Source organism: Scardinius erythrophthalmus (genome assembly GCF_964197995.2).
Source record: "Scardinius erythrophthalmus genome assembly, chromosome: 25".
Classification (NCBI taxonomy): Eukaryota; Metazoa; Chordata; class Actinopteri; order Cypriniformes; family Leuciscidae; genus Scardinius; species Scardinius erythrophthalmus.
The window spans coordinates 12,956,239-12,978,484 of NC_138245.1; the positions used below are offsets into that span (position 1 = coordinate 12,956,239).

Sequence of the window (22,246 nt, forward strand, 5' to 3'; positions counted from 1 at the left end):
CGTTGTTTTGGAATTAAGTCAGGATCCCAGATTCAAAGACTCCTAAGACTGCTTATTAGGGATATGCATGAGTTTATTGTGAAATACAGTGAAACTATGGATTTGAAAGTGTGCAGTGATGCCTGGAATCACTTTGATCATGAAAATACAGTTAAGTGCAAGATATGCAGCACCAAACTGCAATATACATTATAATAAGAACAGTATTGGGTTACACTTTATTTTAAAGTGCCTTTGTTACACTGTAATTATACATTTAAGTACTGAGCAATATTAAGTAACTACTATAGGGTTAGGATTAGGGTTTGGTTTGGTTTAGGGTTAGTTGCATATATTTATGCAAAATGTATAGGTATTATGGTCACACTTTAGTTTAGGGTCCAATTCTCACCATTAATTAACTATTAACTACAACTTTTGCCTCAATAAATTCCTAATTACTGCTTATTATATTAATAGTTAGTAAGGTAGATGTTAAATTTAGGTATTGGGTAGGATTAAGGTATGTAGAATATAGTCATGCAGAATAATGCATTATTATGTGCTTTATAAGTATTAATAAGCAGCCTAGTAATATGCATGCTAATAAGCAACTAGTTCACAGTGAGAATTGGATCCTAAACTAAAGTGTTAATGTTATTACTATAGTAACTATTGTGACATTATGTAACAATGACACTGTGAAATAAAAAGTGTTACCCAGTATTGTAATAAAAATTGCAAATTCTTTGTGCTTTAGTTGCCCATGTTTCAGCTTTGTTGTTTTGGGAAAGAGCGCATCCACAACAAGAGTTACACATTCAGACAGGAACGGTCAAGTTCACCTCTGCATTCACGTCCTTTTGTGCAGATGTAAGTTGTAATATGTCTTGAAATAAAAAAAAATAACAATAGCCATCCCGACTTATATCCCACCAATAAATCTCACTTTGAAACCAACCTTAAGACAGCAGACAAAATTATTAAGAGTGCAAAACCCAGCTTTAGAAGATATTCAAGTCTACCAATAAATAGCCTTTGAACATCTTGAAAGGTTTTAGAGACATGAGAAAATAAATAAATCAGGAAACCCTGTAGATTACTAAGGCTGGCTGAGATTCCAGACACGGGGAACAAAATGAAAAACTGAGAGGCTGAAAAAGCACGTCATTACCAGCTAATTAATGCCCTGATTAAAGTTTAACAATGATGATGAATGTATCAGGACAGATTGGGAATGAATCGCACACAGTTTCACCTCAATTTAAAGATGTTTAGAAATACATGCAGAAAACATGCTTTCTCTCACACATACATTGGCTTAAGATGTATATAGAACAAAAACACAAACACTTAAAACATAAATACTGCCTCAAGAGGAAAATTGTTTATTCATAAAATATTCTGCCTCAAGCATCTCCTGTTAGGCTGTCAAATATGAGCTCAGGAATACTTTATCATACGGCGAGCACTGTAAGATAAATCTTTTTATTAAGTGCTGACTAGGAAAGGATGGGATCATGCTGCCAAGTGTTGGTTCCTCCAAATGTTTCTTTCTTCCATCTACACTTATCATCTAAGGGAGTACAAGTTCACAAGGCAAAAATCAAAGGATGTACGATATATTTCATTGGTACAATATTGGTTATCTGCCAATATTAGAGATTTTTTTATATTTGTTAGTATCCACAATATGGGATATTTAATTGTGCATGCTCATTTGTTAAATGTTATTTACATAAATTCTAAAATAAAAAACTATTTGTCATACAGTACATTATAATGTGATGCCTTAATTCAGCATTTAAAACATTTAAAAATTATTTATAAAAAAATGTAAACAAAATAATTTAAATGCCAGTCATTTATTAGTTATCGGCCATAAAGAAAATAGCGGCTTACTGGAATTTTAAAATCGTATTGTAATACGTCCCCACAAAAATCACAAACAACTCATGAAAAGCCATAGTGTATATATGCAAATATGAATGGAATTCGGAAGCTGCAGCAAAGGAGTCTTTATTAGTAAATAAAGACATACATTTCTGTATGTTTCTTCACGCAAAACTATTATATGACTTCATAGAATATAGTGAACATGTCATATGGACAACTTTTGAACACCCGTGCTCAACTTTTATGTCTATTGTCACTTTTGAAGCTTGACAGCCATAGGTCACTTACATTACATTGAAAAACAGCAGCATGAACAATCCGCTAAACTCCACTCAACTTTATTTTCCACAGAAGAAAGTCATACAGGTTTAGAACAACATGAGGGTTGTAATAATTTCCAAAAAACAGAAAATTCCTAATACCAATGTTCTCCATAAGCAGATGTTTCTGCAGGTTGAGCTCATACAGGTCCTCATACCTTCTCAAAGCCAAAAGCACCTGCTGGGGAATTACCTACTCCCAATGATCCAACAATGGGCTTTAAGTGAAACTGACAATGGCCCTGACACCTGCATACGTTTCATCTTAAATTCCTTTTGAGAAGAGTCCTCTGGTGTAAAGGTGACGTGAGGTGAGAATGTGGAAAACATATTCGTTTCACATCCATTTTTGCCTTCCAGCACAGAGCGCTTTCTCTAAGATGCCCTGACCTGGACTGAAATGGACAGCTCAACAAAAAAAAAACACTTAAAATCACTCACTCTAGCTCTCAGCAGTGCTGAGGAGACATTTGAAGGATCAGAACGGTGGATCGCAAATCTCAGCATATAAATGTTTAACACCAGAAATTGAAATTGACTAAGTTTACTCTGAGGACTATGTGACATAAAAGAAATGAAGATTTGACGGAAAATGATTTGACGTGTCTTTATATCTAATCGCTGCCAAGCAGGAGTCCAGTAAAAATAACTAATCTTCTCCATCTAATGCAGTGAAGATAAGACAGGGTGCATTATTGCTTATGAAATCCCAACAGGCTGTTCGTCAATGTGCTATGGGCCAATTAAATGTCTCATAAACAACTTCACAACGGTGTCAAAAACTCTATTACAAAGGTCTCATTGGATATGCTTTCAGAATTTAAAAAGTGCTTACCGTGCTGCATAGAGACACCTGAAAAATATTGCCATCACTGCCGCCACAGAATAGGAAATACTCGCAGGGGTCAAAGGTCACTGACATGATGCCAACATCGAAGAGAACAGACAAGAGCATCTCCCCAGAGGAAATTTCCCAAACCTATGACATGAGGAGAGAGAAAGACATCGGGTCAATAAAAATAAGGTTGTCAAAGATCATGAAAACAACAATCTTTTTTGAAACATGCCAAGTTCTAAGAATTGTTTTATGTTCCTATTATGTTTCTTAAAATGTCAAGCATATACATACACAAGCATACATACTTTTTTTTTTTTTTTTACAAGTAAAATTATTTTAATCCAAAATATTGCTTTTTATATTAAGTATACTATAAAAATGTCACATTTTCTAATATGATACTGGTCACTCCAGTAACTGGGCACAAAAGAACCATAAAAGTATCATATGAAAAGTGGACTTTATTCGATTCTGTCGAGTCACAATCACACAACATGAGGTGAGGGATATTCCCCCGAGTGGCAATTCTAGGGATACTCTCTATTACTGAACAGCTTTATCGCCAACATGTACACTTTGAAACAAGGTACCTGGTTTACATTAGACCTGGTTTACACAGCTGGGAGAAATGCATACAGGGCTGTCGTTTGCCCCCATTTTGAGTACTCAAATCACATCTATGTTATGCTAATTCCAGCATGCAGACCACTTCTGAAATTGCCAAACCCCTTTAAAAAAAAAAAAACTTTACAGTATGGCCAGAGGATGCAACCACAATGCTCCAGGACTGCTTTCAGGACACAGACTGGAACATTTAAAGAGGCAGCCACAAACAACAATCACACAAACCTGCAAAAATACACTAAAAGTCACTGCCTACATTAAGAAGTGCACTGATAATGTGACAGTCACCAAAACACCACCACACGTGCCAACCAGAAGCCATGGCTTACAGCAGAGGTCCGTGGACTACTGAAGACCTGAGATGTTGCATTCAAATCAGGAGATAAAGCAGTCCTCAAAGAAACAAGAGCCAATCTGTCACATGGCATCAAGGCGGCAAAACAGTTGTATGCCCACACACAAAAAATAAAAATAAATCAACAAATCACTTCACCAACAGCACACACAGAGCCTGTGGCAAGCCATTCAGACCATTAGAGACTACAAGCCCCTGCCACGGGTCTGTGATGATGACACATCCCTCCCAGATGCACTCAATGCACGGGTCGAAATGCAGAATGACAGACTTGCACGGAAAAGAGCTACACCTCCTAATGACCAGGTGATCTGTCGGTCTTCAATCGACGCAAGGAAGACCCTATCTAGTAATAACCCACGCAAAGCTGGGGGTCCTGACAACATACCTGGCCATGAACTAAGAGACTGTGCAGAACAGCTGACAGATGTCCTAAGAGACATCTTTAACACCTCACTGAGACAAGCAGTCATCCCCACGTCTCATCACCACCACCCGTACTAAACAATTCATCCATGACCTGCCTGAATGACTTCCTTCCCATAGCACTGAACCTGATCATGAAGTACTTTGAGAGGTTAGTCATGCATCACATCAAGTGCAGTCTCATAACAAACTCTATCTGCTCCAGGTTACTTGCCGTCCAAACCATTGCAATATCTTCCTACCTCCACAACAGTTCATCAGTTACCTGAATTTGGTAAGCCTCAACATCTCCCTCTTTAACTGGACCCTGGACTTCTTAATAAGAAGACCTCGGTGAGTCCATGACGCCCACAGCACCTCTAGCACTACCGTAATGAGCACGGGTGTTCAGCCCGGTGCTCTTCACACTTCTGACCCACAACTGCACTGCTAAGTTCAGCTCTAATCACATCATCAAGTTTCCAGATGACACAACTGCGGTAGTCCTCTTCAGAAACAATGAAGAAACACTCTACAGAGAGGAAGTGGCAAAACTTGTTCAATGGCATGGTGCAAATAACCTGTCCCTCAATGTAGGGAAGAAAAGAAAGGTTCTGAATGACTTCAGGAGAAACTCTGTTGAACACTTCCAACTGACCATCAATGGCTCGACCATGGAGTGAGTCAGCATCACTAAATCCCTGGAGGTGCACACCTTGGCCTCTCACCTTGAGCATCTCTGTTGACAACCTCTACACTACATCATCCTCCAAGAAGGGCAAGCAGTGCCTCCAATTACTCTGCAGGCTGAAAAGAGCAAGTCTCCCTCCACCCATCCTCAAACACACTCTGCAGGGGCACCACTGAGATTCTGTTGACCAACTGCATCACTGTCTGGTATGGAGACTGCAGTGACACAATACCCTATAGTGGACAGTGAATACTGCTGCAAAGATCCTTGGTGTCCCAATACTTTCTCTGTCTTTCTCCTCTCTCAGTATATTATGCACTGGACACTTTCAAATCCTTACTGCCATCCAGGCTCACCTGGAAAACACATTTACATGCACATCACATTGTCTGAAGCACTTACGTCACTTCTGTGTCTATTTTTTTAATAATGTAAATCTGTCTCGGTCACATTATGTATACTAAGTATGTATGCTAATGTCCCTATGCCCTTGATGTCCTTTTGCTTCAGTTTGCACTAAATGTTTCTTTTGTACAGTGTGCACTTCGTGTTGTTACATTCTGTGAATCAGAATACATGTTTGTTTATATTTTCAGTTAGATTAAAAGTATGATAAGACTAAAAGTATGATAAGCGTGGTCCATAAGACTTGTATGCAACCTTCTGAAGTCTTAAGTTTTATGATAGAAACGGTCCAAAATTTAAGAAAAGCAATTAAAATCTTGACCTTCGTGACAGTTCATGAGAGAAGTCACGATATCTGCTTTGTGAACGAACCGTTCTTTTGCGTCAGATCTTTCGATGTGATTCAGCTGGATAAAAACAACTACATAAATCATTAGGTTTTTGATGTTGGCATTGATTAATCTAGAAATTAATCATGAGAGAGGCAGACAGAGAAAAGAATAAAGAGACACAGATAAGAGTGAATACAAAAGACAAAGACTTAACCATTACTCTGTGTATGTCAGGACTGTGCTTCCCCCAGGATTATATAAACCACAAAGATCTCCATCTCTCCAACATCTACACCTTTCCGTTCCAACTTCCAGCGTAACGGTAACACTTTTGCCAAAAAGTCTGATGATCTCTAATTGGTTCAGGGGTAATGCAGTGTTATCGTCTCAGAGAAAGTGCTGAAGTGGACATTAGACAGCTCAGAAGCTCAGCTTTGGAAAGCTCAAGTTCTCTGCAGTGAGATTGCTGAGCCAACAACACAAAATTTTTGTCCAAGTGAAAGATCTATTCTTGCAGAGCTAGTAGTAGCTAGAGAACAACCATTATTCTCTAATTTACAGCTGCTTTTTAAAGGATCTTTAAATCAATGGAAATATAAAATTGAAGTGAAAGTTTCTACTTAGTGAGCAAGAACATACTGTGTGTGAGCTTGTACAATGATAATTTAACAGAGGAGCTCCGACACCCTTCCCTGCACGAGTCCAGCTGGATTGATGTCCCATCATAAAGAAGACAAACTGACCGTAAAATAATTTTGACTGAAAAGGATCAATGCCCATGACCCTGTCATAAAATGTCAAGAGCGAAAGGAAACTGCCCATTATCGAATAGTCACACTTACTGACTGAGAAAAGATATTCAGAATAAAACCCATATAATTTAATATATCCATAATTTATGTAAATTCTTGAGGAAAAACATGGAGATATCTAGAGAGCAGACAGAGTGGCTGACATTCTAAGTATATACTAAGTATAAATCTATAATAACAATAATTGTAAAATTTTATTTAATTTAAAATTATATTTAAAATACAATTTTAGGTTACACTTTATTTTAAGGTGTCATTGTTACAGTGTAATTATATATTTAAGTACTGAGTAATAATAATTAACAACATGTACTTACTATAGGGTTAGGGTAGGATTAGGTTTTGGTTTAGGATTAATTGCATATAATTATGCATAATTTACTCTATGTCTACTTGAATAACATAATAACTTGATGTCTTGAATTGTAAGAACTAAAATTAATATTTTAAGAAAAACTTGAAATAAAAATTTCCAAAACACCAAGTAGAATGACTACTTCAATTAATCTGCCTACTGGCATAGTTATAATCCAATGTTCATTTTCTGAATGGTCAATTATTAGCCAATTAATATGTCCAGCCAGTATTTCAGTCTATGACCTGCACCAGAGATAATTCTGAAGGGTGTGGATTTTGGAATAAACAGCTGCTTCAATGTATATGTAATGAGTGATTATAATTAAGGTATTAATTAATATTTTTCCTTCTAAATATCACATTAGATGAATGACTTCTCTAGGCTTGTGAGATTTTACTTTGTTATAGAAGTTACTAGTGTGATTACTGAAATGTTCTTTTCATGTATTCTCTAATGTCTGTATTTGATATCTGAATGCAGTAACAGTGCTTGCTCATTTAGCTCGGCTTCCAGAAATGAAATATGGAAAGATGTTTTGTTTTATTAAGAAATGTCTTCAACATGTGTCAATACATTCATCTGTTTTTTCTAGGGTACTCTGACAGCAATGGTCACAGGGGTCATTGAAGTCTATAGTTTAAGGGACCTTTTCTTTGTTAAAGCTTTACTATACTGCGTTATACTAAAGCAGGGGTGGGGAACGTTGATCCTGGAGGGCCATTGTCCTGCAGAGTTTAGCTCCAACCCTGAAAAAAACATTCAGCTGCCTGCAACTTCAGTAATCCTGAAGACATTGATTAGCTTCAGGTGTGTTTGATTAGGGTTGGAGCTAAACTCTGCAGGTCAATGGCCCTCCAGGATCAACGTTCCCCACCCCAGTACTAAAGTGTCCTCTCCTTGAGAGAAAGAACGCATTATCTCGATGTTTTGAGAGGACTCTCCTGTTTATAGTTAGAGCCTGGCCAAATCCAACCTTGATGAAGCTGTGTGTCGCTGTGTGTGTGTTAGTCCTCTTTGTTACAGGTTAAGGAACCACTGCCATTATTGGATATTGACTGAGTTGTTGTTCTGGACATGCTGGCGCCCAGCAACCCAAATCTGCGACCTGGAAGTGCCTAACTTCAGGGTCCGAGTGTCAGCCGCATTATCAATGGAGATATGCTTCAGTCTATCTGTATATGTGTGGAAAATTACTATGTTTATCTATTTCTTAGCCAATGAGAATCATTTAACCTGAAGCAAGGACGTAGCTTAGACCTTGGTGAAGGGTATAACTGCTGTGATCTTTGTAACTGTAAGCTGACTTCTGCTGATGAAACAGCAAACTATCTTCAGTAAATCTTTTCTTTAATTTATTATAATTCTGACTCCGGGTCTTCATTCATCATATCTGGTTCTGGGTCTTTGACTGTAAAACCCCTTACAATTCAAATCTTGATAAAAGTGTGAGCCCTAATGAGAAACCATAGGCATAAACGATTACTTCTAAACATGTAGGGCAAAGGTCAGGTAATGTTCAACATAATTAACTGACCATAATAAATCAGGCTGTTCAATGCACTAGTCAAAGGTCATGCAGTGCCTCGGTATGGGCAGTTCCTGCCTGAACTCTGTTCTAGTTTGTCAATCCATGCATACATCAGACATTTCTAACCACATCATTAAATACCCAAAAGTGATCGGTCTGCAGTTAGACACAGAGACACCTCTCCATCCCTCTTGTGCTAACAAGCCCAGCTCTTTGTGCGACGTGACCTCCCAGAATCCCCTCATGGCAATGACAGACAGAATAATTCATCTATGGTGACTGACAGACTGTAATCCACTGTAGCTGATGCTATTGAGCTCAGATGAGTAATGAACAACAGTGGGAAGGATTAAACATCAAAAAACTTGACTGATGGCAATCTGATGACGACTACTTTGTCTAAAGGGGACAGAACACAAATGGGAGCGAGTGACTGGAGCCAACAAATATCATGACGAGAGTTGAGAAAAAAATTTCACTGTTTAGTGGTAGTGCGAGAAGCAGCTTTATTTCTACAGTGAATATAGGGAAAATGACCATCACTTAACAAGTGCTTTCAAATTTGCTGACATATTAGAAGTGCTCTATTTTCATAGCGGGAAAAAATAACTACTTTATATGAAAATGTGATTAGTAAAATCATATTACATAAAGATAAACGTGTCATATATCATTGAAAAAAGGTCTCAAATAGCACAAGCTTTTTACTCAAGTAAAAGTGTAAAAGTACTCGTTACAAAACTACTTAAAGTATAAGTAAAAGTAATGTAAGGAAAATAATTCCATTAAGGACAAAAGCTTAGGCACAGGGGCCTATGGTGCACTACCCCACCTCCTCAAAAAAACATTTTTCTAAAGGCCATAATGACTATAATGTTATATTAAAATGTTAATATTGAAAAATTTGGGATGCACTAGGCTACCTGTTTCTGCCGCATATATTGAAAATGAATGCATTTTAGTACAATGCAAATACCATAAGTGTGAAAGTGCAAAAGAACCATATGTGTGGCCATGAGCAGTTTCATGGTATATGTTTGTACTTCTCATCCAACCACAATCAAATTCACTCTATCCGGATGGCAAGATTTATCTGGATAGGGATTTTTTTTTTTTTTACAATGACAAGCCTGAATGAAAACGAGCCAAAATGAAATAGGAGTAACAAGGCTATTTTTAAAATGTAAGGAGTAGAAAGTACAGATAATTGCGTGAAAATGTAAGGAGTAGAAGAAAAAAGTCGGCTGAAAAATAATTATTCCAGTAAAGTACAGATACCCAAAATTTCTACATAAGTAAAAAGTATTTGTACTTCGTTACTTGACACCTTTGGAAGTTAGATTCAGAGTGGTTGTGAGTTTTGTGGAGAGATGAATCACATTGAAACACGAGTTGCATGGTGAAGCTCCAGAGCGGTGTCTTTGAAAATCTGGAGAGAAATATAATAATAAATGCATCTCTACGACAGTGAAGCAAGGAGGAAGAGGTGCCATTGTGTGGGGAGCCTTTTAGCTGCTGGTATTGGTGAGCTAATTCACTGTGAAAAGTCATTTAAAAAGTAATTTAGTCAATTTACTTTGGAGTACATGTGAATACTGTAGAATGGCTTGTTTCCCACAATTGAAAAGTTGTCATCTAAAGTGGAATGATCAGATGTTATTTTTTTTAACAAGACAATGCTCCGGCCTCACAATAAACTCAAACTAATTGGGAGACATTTTTCAACTACTCATGAACATTTTGAAGTCATAAACATTGTGAAACAACACGGTTTCTTCTTCCTGTATAAAGCTGTCTGCAAGTTTTCCCACACGGCTTAAAACATTTAAAGAAAACAAACGGGAAGGCTATTCCATGCAAAGTTACTACAGTATTTTTGCAATTCTTGCTAGTTGCCTGACCAGTGATTTGTGATTAAAATAGATAAGACCAAAAAAATAAAAATAATAAATAAATATTTCCCTTTTTTGTCTTGGCCCGGAGTGTACATATTTTGTCATTGATAAGTGATGTCTGTGCATCTCCACTAGGGATGGCTCGATACCATAATTTTGGTTTCGGTACGGTACCAGAACCTAATACCTCGGTATCGATACTAAATCGATACCACAGGTGACAAATAACCAGCCTCAAAATTTAAGTGAATTGAAACAATTTTATTAAAAAACACTGCTTGAAACTCTGCAGTACTGAATGTGCAAACAAAAAGTATCAAAATGTTAAAATAAATAAATAAATAAAAAACAGTCAGGGAACTTACAGTAGATTAAATTTTGATTTTGAAAAAAAAGAAAGAAAGAAACCTGAAATGATACAATTAAAATAGGTTAATATCTATAATAATTGATTAATATAGAATAATAATAGAATAATGAAATGACTCATTTTTAGCTGTCATGCATTAACAGAGAATTATCAACATTTATAGCATTTATTCATCTTGGTTTGATTACTGTTTGGTTTGTGTTTGGGTTCATATTAGTTTAATGCATTGCATATAACGTAATGTTAACATGCTAAACATGTATTAGTATATTTAAATAATAATTACTGATTGATCTAGATTAATAAATGCTATAATACGGTTAGGTCAGGTTACCTAATGAATGTTGACAAAATAGCTTAAATGTAAAGTGTTACTCTAACATTCATATTAGTAATATCCATATTACTACTATTACTCTAGATTCCTTAGATTCCTCTAGGGGTCGCATTCGCCACAGCAGCAGTGATATGCCATTCATTTTACTATCACTAATACTAAAATTAATATCACTAATCTCTTTATTCATTCAAATTCAATTAATATATGATTGTTTGAAAGTGCAAAAATTATGAGACCTAAACTTCATTGGTTCTAGCGTGTCATGCAAGCACATTTGAGCTTTCGTGTTTACCGTGTCATATTTAATTGATAAGCTTTTATGTATGTGCGCTATGAATAAAAGTCTAAATTAAAACAGTTGAATGATGGACTCACTTGTCGATCTCTGAACTCTTTGAACAAGTCAGGATGATCAAGTAACAAGTGCTCAACGTTAGCCAGATTTGATGTGTTGCCTCCCGTCGCAAATTTAAAGCAGTGTTTGTAGAGTGGTGCATTGAGGTCTGTTGCTTCACCTTTCTCATTACTTTTGTAGGCAAAGTAATGCTATATTTCACTCCTACTGCTCTCTTTTTTTATTAATTTCGGGCGTGTAGAATGAGCTTCATCTGTTTGATCCATAGACAGTATATAAACTGGACACAGCGACCCCATTGGATTCAACGGAGGCAAGTGAAGTCAATTAGAAGCACAAACTTCCTGATGGTCGAGCGTACTGCGCAGACTCACACTGAGCTTGACGACGTAGATGTGACGTGAGCAACCCGTCTGTCTTCTAGTAGCTGTGCCAAGCGAAATCTGAATCATTCCCTTCCGAAACTTGCAGAGACGGAGAGTGTGAGTAGGAGGTGTCCATGAGCTGGAGCAGGAGAAACTTTTGCTAAGTATTCTGATTAATTACTTTGCCATTTTGTCTCCACGTCCCCCCGATTGCGAGCGAGCTTCTCCTCCTGTCCATACGGTAATCTCTCTACTGTGCGACAGAGAGTCGCGTTGGTATGACGCAATCGTTAGCCTATTTTTACAAAAACTGCTTCTACGGGGCCATAACGTAAGATACAAGGTAATGGAGCCTTTTCTACATTTTCGTGTTTCTTTAGAAATAAATAATGGACAAATGGAGTCTTTAAACGCCTCAGATGTAAAGTTATTCGCTGTCAAAGTGACGCCAAAATGAATGGGAGTCAATGGGATGCTAACAGCAGGTGATGGTCTGATAGCCAATGGCGGCGCCCGGGGAAGCTTCAACATAATATGAAACGCTGCCCCCCTGGTTTGATCCATCGTGTTCCTCCGTTGTCACCGTTTGCCGGTTGTGCGTGACCCGCGTCAGTTTGGGTAGCGCACTGCCGCCTAGCGGTGAACTTCGAAACAGCAGCGCATTAAATACCGAATTGAGCAAAATTATGATATTGTACCGTTTGAAATATAATATATACCGGTATTTTTGCAGTACCGGTATACCGCGCATCCCTAATCTCCACTCTTGAAAAGCACCAGTTCCCACTGAAATGGGTTTAATTAAAAAGTGCCCATACTTTAAGAAACACCCATAAAGAAACAAAAAGCACATTTACTAGTTGACACATAAAAAAAAAAAAAAAAATCCTTTAAATTCTGTCATGACTGCATTTTCAGTTCTATTTCCTAAACTTTTCATATAGCTTATTCATTTCACATACCTTTAGGCTGTATTTATTTATATATAAAATGCAATATACTGCAATGACTGACTCAACCCGCTATCCATTATAATGAAGATGAAGTCCATTCAAGGCCAGCAGATCTGCAGCTTGAAGAGCTGACTGAAATCAGTTTCTGACCTCAAATAATCCTTTATAAAATTCATGAACGAGAAGGAAGCCAGGGTAAGGACTCAGACATTTGACTGGAAAGCAAAACAACTTTGACATTGAACCTGATCAACAAGCTTCACACCATATCTCATAGATAGAAATGCAGTGATTTCAAGTTGTTGAACAAACAAGAAAGAGCTGTACAGTATGTCCATTCAGAACTGCAGAATGAGACAGAAATTATAGTTGTTTTAGCTTTGAAAACTTTATTTTGCACCACTTTCTTAATTTTGTTTTCAATTTTAGTTTAGTTTAAGTAAATTTAACTCTTTTTATTTTATAAATAATTATTTTATTTTATGTTAACCATAAAAAAATGTATGGACATAAGCATCTAAGACAGTTTCACAGAAAGGGCTTAGATTAAGAGTAAAGAAGTAGGCCTTAGTTAAATTAGGACATTTAAGTCGTTTTTATAAATGTTTTTATAAATGTGCCTTAGCAAAAAACATTACTGGTGTGCATCTTGAGACAAAAAAAAAAAAAAGTTGTTTTCAGTTAAAAAAGCTAAAATATGCATTTTAGTCTAGGACTAGTCTTAAGCCTTGTCTGTGAAACCAGGGGTAAAATTGAAAGCAGATTCATTACAGGTAAGCACACAATAAAACTAATGAAAGTCAAGTTGGTGCAAGACCACTTCAAGTGCAAAAAAAAAACTATCCCAAAATCAAATGAAGGACTATTGCATTTGAACCTATTCCAGCAAGATTTTGGCTGCATTTCAATCTAATTTAAATGGTATCTTCAAAGCTCTTTGGTTCAGTGAACAGAAAGGTTTCCCTGTCGTTCAGTAAAGTGGTGGATGGTATAGCATGCAAACAGGACTAAGTGCAGATGATGATTAAGTTCAAGTTGAGGACTCTCAACACCTTGCAGCCTTGTGTTGTTGTATTTGCAATGCTCATCAACTCTCTCAGCACCGATCATCTCACACACTACTGTTCTGATTTAACATTGAACTGATTTCAGCTGAATAATGACTGTTTACTATTGTCTTTCTAGAGCTCCTTTACAGCAGAACTAAATTATGTTTGCATCATTGAATCATTCGCCTGTTTATCACTGTAAAGCTGCTTTGAAACAATCTGTATAAAGCGCTATCTAAATAAAGATGACTTTACTGTACATGGAAAGTAATTGTAAAAAACATGAATACATTCTTCATTCATAAGGGTGTAACGATACCCTCATGTCACAATTCGATAGATATTACGATACTTGAACTCAATACAATATTAATGTGATACTCCAAGACATATAGTAAAAGGTTAACAAAAAATGTACTGTTGATTAAAATGCTAAATTTGGTATTACATTGGGGATGGAAATGAATAGGCTTGTACTTAGTGCAGATAATCCAATGCACAGGACAATAGTGACACCAGAATAAAAATACTCATGTTTCTAAAGCTGAAAATACAGAATATTTTTAGACGAACATGCTTGCACTCTGTCACTGGCTATATATTTAAAATAATGTAGGCCACTTTTTACTGGTAACAACATAAGTAATTTTGCATTATCAGGACCCACAAATATTCCCTCACTGCAATATTATCCATTATATTCAACATAGGGCTTAACGATATTCTGTTTTAAAATCGACATCGCGATGTGCGCATGAGCCGGAACATTATGGAGATATTCTTGTGCCAATAAAAATGAACGTAGCTTTTCAAGAAACTAATGAAAATATAAATTGAAACTAAATAAATTATCTCTAAAACTGAAAAAGAATAAATCGCAGGCAAATTTTTTGACTTCGTTTTTAATACACTGCATGTTTTGCTAACTATTTCTCATATTTCAATCGCTGATCTGAACTTACAAATGCGCTTCCAGAGTTTTCATTTAGGCTTCTGAAGTTTTCGTTTTCACTCCCAGAGTTTTCGTTCGCCGTTCTGACACATTTCTCTCGTGCGGGCGGGGCTAGTAGCAGTGTGTTCTCATTGGTTACTGAGCTTTTGATTGATAGCTTCGTGACCTGGAAGTGAAGACGTCAGTGGTGTGTTTATGTGTGGATGTGAGCTCTGTAATCGCAGCTTTCTATTTCATTTTAGCGATATTAAGTTTATATCTGTATTTATTTGCTGCTACACTATATTGTTGAGATGATCTCTTATAGAAGGAATAGTACAGACGAATGATATTTATCATTAGTCATCGTCGCTATATCAGGAGGATAACGTTACTGGATAAGCCTACTCGTGGTAAGTCTGATTTTTATTTTTTTTTATACTATACTAATACTATTTATAATACAGTACTGGCTTTTTTCAGGTGGAGAGGCATTAGAGCTCAGTGAGAGCCCATAACATTATACAGCTGAGCTGTGCTGTCTTGATTTAACTGTTAGCCCAATCATTACATGACTTGTTTATCTACATTCGGTTACAGTCTTCGATTAGATCATATTTGCTTCGATTAGATCATATTTCCCCCCAGCCACCCCAAACAACTTTGAGCTAGAGTACTGTACAGTAGCCTATCTGTACTGTATCAGTCAATGACCGATGCCATAGGACCAGAGTGCTGTCAATCACTGCCTGATTCAACTTTGGCAATGTAAAGCCTTTTTTACCATGCCAATAAAGCTATTTAAACCTGAATTCCTCAATTTCTGATTAATTTGCGATGCAGAGTTTTTGAAAGAGGAGAGACACGACTTGACCACGTCTCTGTTCGTAATATGTAAACACTCAATTATTTTGAAGTATCGCCCTGGTTGCAGTATTTATTCTGATTACTTTTGTGTGATAAAGATGACTAATAAAGCTATTATATGTAGCTAGTATGAGTAACAAAATGCTTTTTCTGTGTCCATATTTGACTAATAATAATGAAAAAAGTGCACTTCAAATGAACATTTATTTGACAAATGTTAAATCTTTAATAGTCTTTAATAATAAATATATGTCCACATTAAAAACTTAATACATGCAAGTAATTATGACTGAAAACATCCAGCTACTAGGTAATACACATCCATATGTTTATATATAGGGCTATTCAGCCATCTACTGGTTGCACAACAGTATTACAGATGATAAATGCTGCTTGATTCCGAGGTAAATATTTAGTACTGTAAAATCCCTTAAATATACTGTATATATAATAAATATTTTAAGTCTGCAAATTGTTACTGTATGGGGAGTTCAAAGCAGTTTGTATTGTTAGATTATAATACATTTCTTCTCTCATTTTCCAGGGAGTGGAGCAACTTTTCCATAAAACTGATGCTGACACAGAGTGATGCTGATGGAGTGATAGTACCAGAGATCCACTGTCCCTGTCAGACAATAATCTTACTTTGTTCAGACACATCACCTTTGAATAACTGGGATCTTGATCTTCAGTCACCTGATTTATTTTAATATAGCAAATATTTCAATTTCCTCTAGATTAAAACAAACATAGTTCACAAGTACACAAGAGGTTTCACTTTATTCGTATTAAACTATGCTAATCTTGGATTAGCATACCAATAGCATATGAATGTTGAGGGGATAGTTCACCCAAAAATACAATTCTCTCTTATTTTACTCACCCTCAAGCTGTCCCAGATACATTTTACTTTCTTTCTACAGATACACACGAATTAAGATTGTAAGGAAAGTAATCCATCTCTGCGAGTCCAAAAGACGCTTTAAAAATCACACACAGTGAGCTGACGGTAATCCATGCGACCTCAGTGGCTGAATCAATGCCTTCTGAAGTCAAACAATACGCTAGATAAAATAATAATAATAATGTAAACTGTTTTAACTATTAAAAATCATACGTACATTGGTTACAATCCACTTGTATTATGGACTCACAGAGATGGATTATTTCCTTAAATATCTTTGTCTATGTTTATATGAAGAAGAAAGTCATATACATCTGGGATGGCATGAAGGAGAGTAGCCTAAATGATGAGAGAATGCTCATGTTTTGGGTGGACAATCCTTGTTCTGCTTGTGTCCAGTCACTGCTTTGTTACTTGTACTGCAACAGGAACTGTTTAAAGAATCATTGCAACATTTAAAATGTATATTAATTTTTAAAATGTATTCTGTATTTGTAATTGTGCATTTTGTATAGTAATGTATATCATGAGAATACTGTGCATTGCATGTATATTATGCAGTTAATGTTTTGTGGATTCTGGTCTTTCCGGTCACAACATAATTGCATCCAAGACCTTCACTCTGATACTTGTGTATATGCTTTAGTGACAATAAAGAATGTACATTTATTTGAATTCATATTTTCAATTACATTAATTTAACTGGTTGTATAAGTCACGATTGAAACGGTTGATGATTGTTAAAATATATTTAAATTAAATGAAAATGTTAATTAAATGAAATAACTAAATATAATTATCAATTAAAAAAAATGGCAATAAGAACATTCTTTGTGTGACATATGTAATGAAATGCCCTTTGAGGTCTGTATCTGACAGCAGGCCACGACTGTAATTTTCATTTTGTTTAAATTCCTCTTATTTAAGTGATCATTAAATTTGATGGTGTAAACGTATATCATGCTAACAATGAGTAGTGTGATGGCCATGGTTGCCAAATGCCAACCTTGATTACCTGGTTGAAGTTTGACTTTCTTGACGGCTGAATATATCACACACGTTTGCTAATATTCTCTTTAAATTGTAACAGCTGAACCTAATCAGAGCCTAACATGCAAAATAATCATCAGGAATAAACAAATATTCTCCAAAAACATTGGACACTACAATATTTTAAGTATTATATACAGACAGTACTTTAATGTGCAATTACACCTGAATAGACTGAATAGATCTCTTGTGAGTAGTAGTAAGTAGTAGTAACTAAGTAGTAGCAGCAGGTAAATACAGATAAAATTAAAAAACAAACATAACTTATCACTAAAATGAAATAGAAAGCTGCGATTACAGACGCTCACATCCACACATAAACACACCACTGACGTCTTCACTTCCAGGTCACGAAGCTATCAATCAAAAGCTCAGTAACCAATGAGAACACACTGCTATTAGCCCCGCCCCCACGAGAGAAATGTGTCAGAACGGCGAACGAAAACTCTGGGAGTGAAAACGAAAACTTCAGAAGCCTAAATGAAAACTCTGGAAGCGCATTTGTAAGTTCAGATCAGCGATTGAAATATGAGAAATAGTTAGCAAAACATGCAGTGTATTAAAAACGAAGTCAAAAAATTTGCCTGCGATTTATTCTTTTTCAGTTTTAGAGATAATTTATTTAGTTTCAATTTATATTTTCATTAGTTTCTTGAAAAGCTACGTTCATTTTTATTGGCGCAAGAATAGCTCCATAGAACATGCAATGTGAAGGGTAGTAGCACCCATGGTGTATTGATACTTTGCACGTGACGTAGGGCTGGGCGGTATATCGAGTTTGTACGATATATCGATATATTTTTTTGAAACGATATGGAATGAGGCAATACCGTTTATATTGATACAGTAGTTTGATACGAGCACATCTGAAAAACAGCGGAAGACGCAGTGTGAGCTGCCGCAGTGAAAGTACATAGCCAAGTACAATTTGTCCTAAACATGACACAAGCTTATATTAAGGGCTTCAAAATAACTGGTAAGATATAGTTAACAAGTTTAAAGCAGCTTGCCCTGTAAGATGCTAACTGACAGATACTGTTGCTGACTGACAGATAAATACTTGCGCTGTTTAATGCGTTTGAGATGTGTTGCTTTCCTCAGTGCTTAACTTACATTTCACAGGTATATTCTCCATCTGTAAATGTTAGAAAGTCAAACAAATATGTCCATTTCACTGTCAGGAGAGGACGAGCTTCTGCAATTGAATCTCCGCTAATATTCAAGCTTCCGTGAATGAGCGACGCCGCGCGCATGCGGGCCAAACAGACGGAGCACAATAGAATAGTAGCGCAATAATTCTGACTAAAATATACATATTGCTAAAATATTTGTTGTTGGAAACAATAAATATGCCATATGGGGAATTTTAAACCTACAAGTATATTTTTATGAAAGTGACCATTATAACGGGGTAATCAAACGCAGGCTAAGTTCTTTTGTTTTTATTTTCATTTTTAGTTTAGCCTTTAGTCAATTTAAAAACAAAAGCATTATTTTTGTTAGAATGTAATGTGATTTTAACCACCTTTTTGCACATAATATACTGCATAGCCTACATTACATTCACTATATTTGTTTCCATATTCTCCAATATCAACATTGTTTGTAGGATATCATTGGGCAGGATGAAAATGGCATGTTTTTTAAATAAATACAGATTTTCTTTATCCAAATGGAAAAATGCTGGGGTGACATGCAAGTTCCACATGCCTGCATAGTGATTGGTTCGCTGTGCCGCTGCTCACCGCCTACACCCAACACTTTTACATCTTAACAGATGTTTGTTTGTTCATTAGGCTATAATTCCTCAAAATAATAATAAAAAATCTTATTCTCTCTCTCTGTTTTCGGTGCTGATGCAGTGACGCGTTCATGTAAACGGCACCTAAAAGCTGTCACAAAGAACCAGCAAAAGTAATGATTATAAATATGTAAAATATTGCAATGAGACATTTTAATTGTTTATTAATAAACAAGTGTTTTCTGTGTCGGCTGCAAAGATGAAGTTGACGATAGTGACTCGCAATCTTCGCAGTAGTGAACGCGCCGGAGAGAAATGCACATTTCATACGGATTACATAGTTTTATTTTGTTTTGAATGGTTCTGTTTTAAAAGTAGGGTTTTCTGTAGATAATAGATATATTTCAAAAAAAAATTTAGGTGTGTGAGGCGAGTAGGCTACCTTATACGCTGAGTTTCGGTTCATGGATGATAGCTTAAGCTCCAGTTCAGGCGCTGGCGCCTCCGTGTCGTGATAATCTATTGTCTGCTATATTTACTTTTTTATTTATTAAATCCAGGAAATTGGATAATGAAACACTGATTAAAATGAAGATACAATTAATACAAAACGAAATTCGCTTTAAAGAAAGGCTTTGTGCTTTCTGTTTGAGGTCTCTGTGAAAGTTTTAAAGCAGCCTGGATTGATGGCTCACAATATCACAATATATCTTTTGGAAAAAAATATTGCAATGTAATTTTTTTCCAATATCGTGCAGCCCTAATTCAACATTATATATAATAGTTTGATGTAGTCCTGACACTAAAACTCACAGAAATTTTATAATACAGATTGCCACTATCCACGATACATATTGATGCATTTTTGTGCGATATATTGTTATACCCCTACTCATTCACAATGTTGCATACGTTCATAACAATGTCACTTAAATTAAACAAACAAAATCAATATTAAACTATGGTCTTCCCCAAAAGATTCACGTTGGCATCCAGCTCTCTAGAATAAGACAACGGCTGGCGAATATGCATCAACGTCAAAATACAGTCGGATGAACCCCCTGCTATCTGCCACAAGTGACTGGAGGCATGTGGCAGCAGAGCCGTCTGTGAGTCAGTAAGGATCAGCCTTAAACCAGCCATGACAGTATCTGCACAGGAAGCCCGTGACACAAGCATCATTTAAAACAGCCGAGAGCAGAACGTGTCACAGCCTTGGCCCAATTAAACAGTGCGAGCGGCATTCCCATGGACACCACAAACAAATTTTTAATCGCTGACTCCTATGGGGGTATGGGGGTTGATAAATTCTGATATAGATAGGTCCTGAGACCCTGACAGCAGCCACAGCGTTCAAATGGTTTTTGACAGCGTGAGACGAGGCTGATTATACGGGAGCCATGAGCATGTTTTGTCAGGACATTCATTCCTACAACGTTCTCGGGGTGTTCGCTGATACTTCCACATCCTGCACCTGTGATGGCGTGGCAGTCACGGTCCAGAGAAAGAGAGGGGTCAGTCGCCCTTTGGTAAACTCCCCTTTATTTTTACCATAGCCAAACACACCTCGTTCTCCCATATCTCCTCACTAGAGATCTACAATGACAGCAACCGGTCCTGCAAAATCCCCATGGGGGATTGTGGGTAATGAGAGAAAGCACTCAGTGTGACATTGAACGCCTGTGTACCGTGGGCACACCTCAAGCTTAAACAAAGACTAAGCAGACCCAGTCGTTCATGACAGATCCTCAGAGCATGTAGTCTGTAGATCAGTCATGCCTGTGGCTTCTTTATAATGGGCTTGATTATTGGCGTAATCCTGTCAAAGCAATGTCAATGAAAGCAGGCATAAAGTCTCAACCAAAATCGTACCGGAATATCGTTAGACGTGAAAAATAGATCAGCATTGAGAGCTGAAGTTTCAGGCTTAAAGCGTGAAGGATCAAATAACTACTCCACTTCTTCACAGTGTATCAGCATAAAGGACTGGAAATTATTCATCGCTGAGGTTCAATGATCACACAGGAACACTTAAAGTGAGTCCACAGAGCGATCTCTGGCTGACCTTAGAGGGATGATGTTGCTGCTACCTCCTTTGATATTTTGATGCTTGAGATTTAGAGTTTCACATTCTTGAGTTTGATCTAAAAAGTGCAGTTTATACTCTGGATTTAATCATAAGAATCTCTGGGAGGGTTCCACCATCCATGTATGATTATTTTATAAGTTAAAGAGTGATTTATTGGTTGATTCTGAGTAAATATTGTGCATAATTAATAAAGCTGCAGTACATAACTTTTTTGTATTCAAAATTTACAAAAGGTATATGATAAACTACCTATAATAAGCAAGTACATCATGAATACATTTTCCAAAACGTGTTTTTGTCTTATCCTGAATAACTGCGGTACACCTATAATTACACCCATTAGCATCTGACGCTGGTTCTGTCAATCCTTATTCTCTTGACCTAAGTGCAGTCTTCGACACCGTTGATCACTTACTACTACTACTTCTGTCTTTGGTGTAATGGAGACTGCTCTGGGGCCTCATTTATAACCGTTGCGTATGCACAAAATAGGTCCTGAAAGAGGCGTATGCCACTTCCGACGCACAAGTTGTGATTTATAAAAACAAACTTAACCGGAAAATTGCCGCACCTGCACGAAAACTCTGACCCATGCTATGAACATTTTGGAGAAATGGCTTTTTGGTCACTTTTAGAAAATTACACATATACAGCAAGATAATACAAATATAATTTCATTCTAGCCTATCACTTGAAGAAAACACCCATCCCTTTTTAAATGTCCGCGCTAACGAGCACGTTGGGCCGTTTAGTGAAGCTGATTGTAGCATATATATCTGACGGCAGATGAAGGA

The 22,246-nt window shown here is 36.7% G+C and overlaps 1 protein-coding gene across 1 annotated transcript in view; it reads right to left on the minus strand.

Annotated features, from left to right (window-relative positions):
- LOC308685278 (WD repeat-containing protein 18) overlaps positions 1-22,246 on the minus strand; it is a 115,830-nt gene that overhangs the window by 59,983 nt on the left and 33,601 nt on the right. The window contains exon 5 of the mRNA XM_081356945.1: positions 3,031-3,174. Coding sequence (XP_081213071.1) covers positions 3,031-3,174 — 144 coding nt within the window. The remainder of the gene's footprint in view (positions 1-3,030; positions 3,175-22,246) is intronic.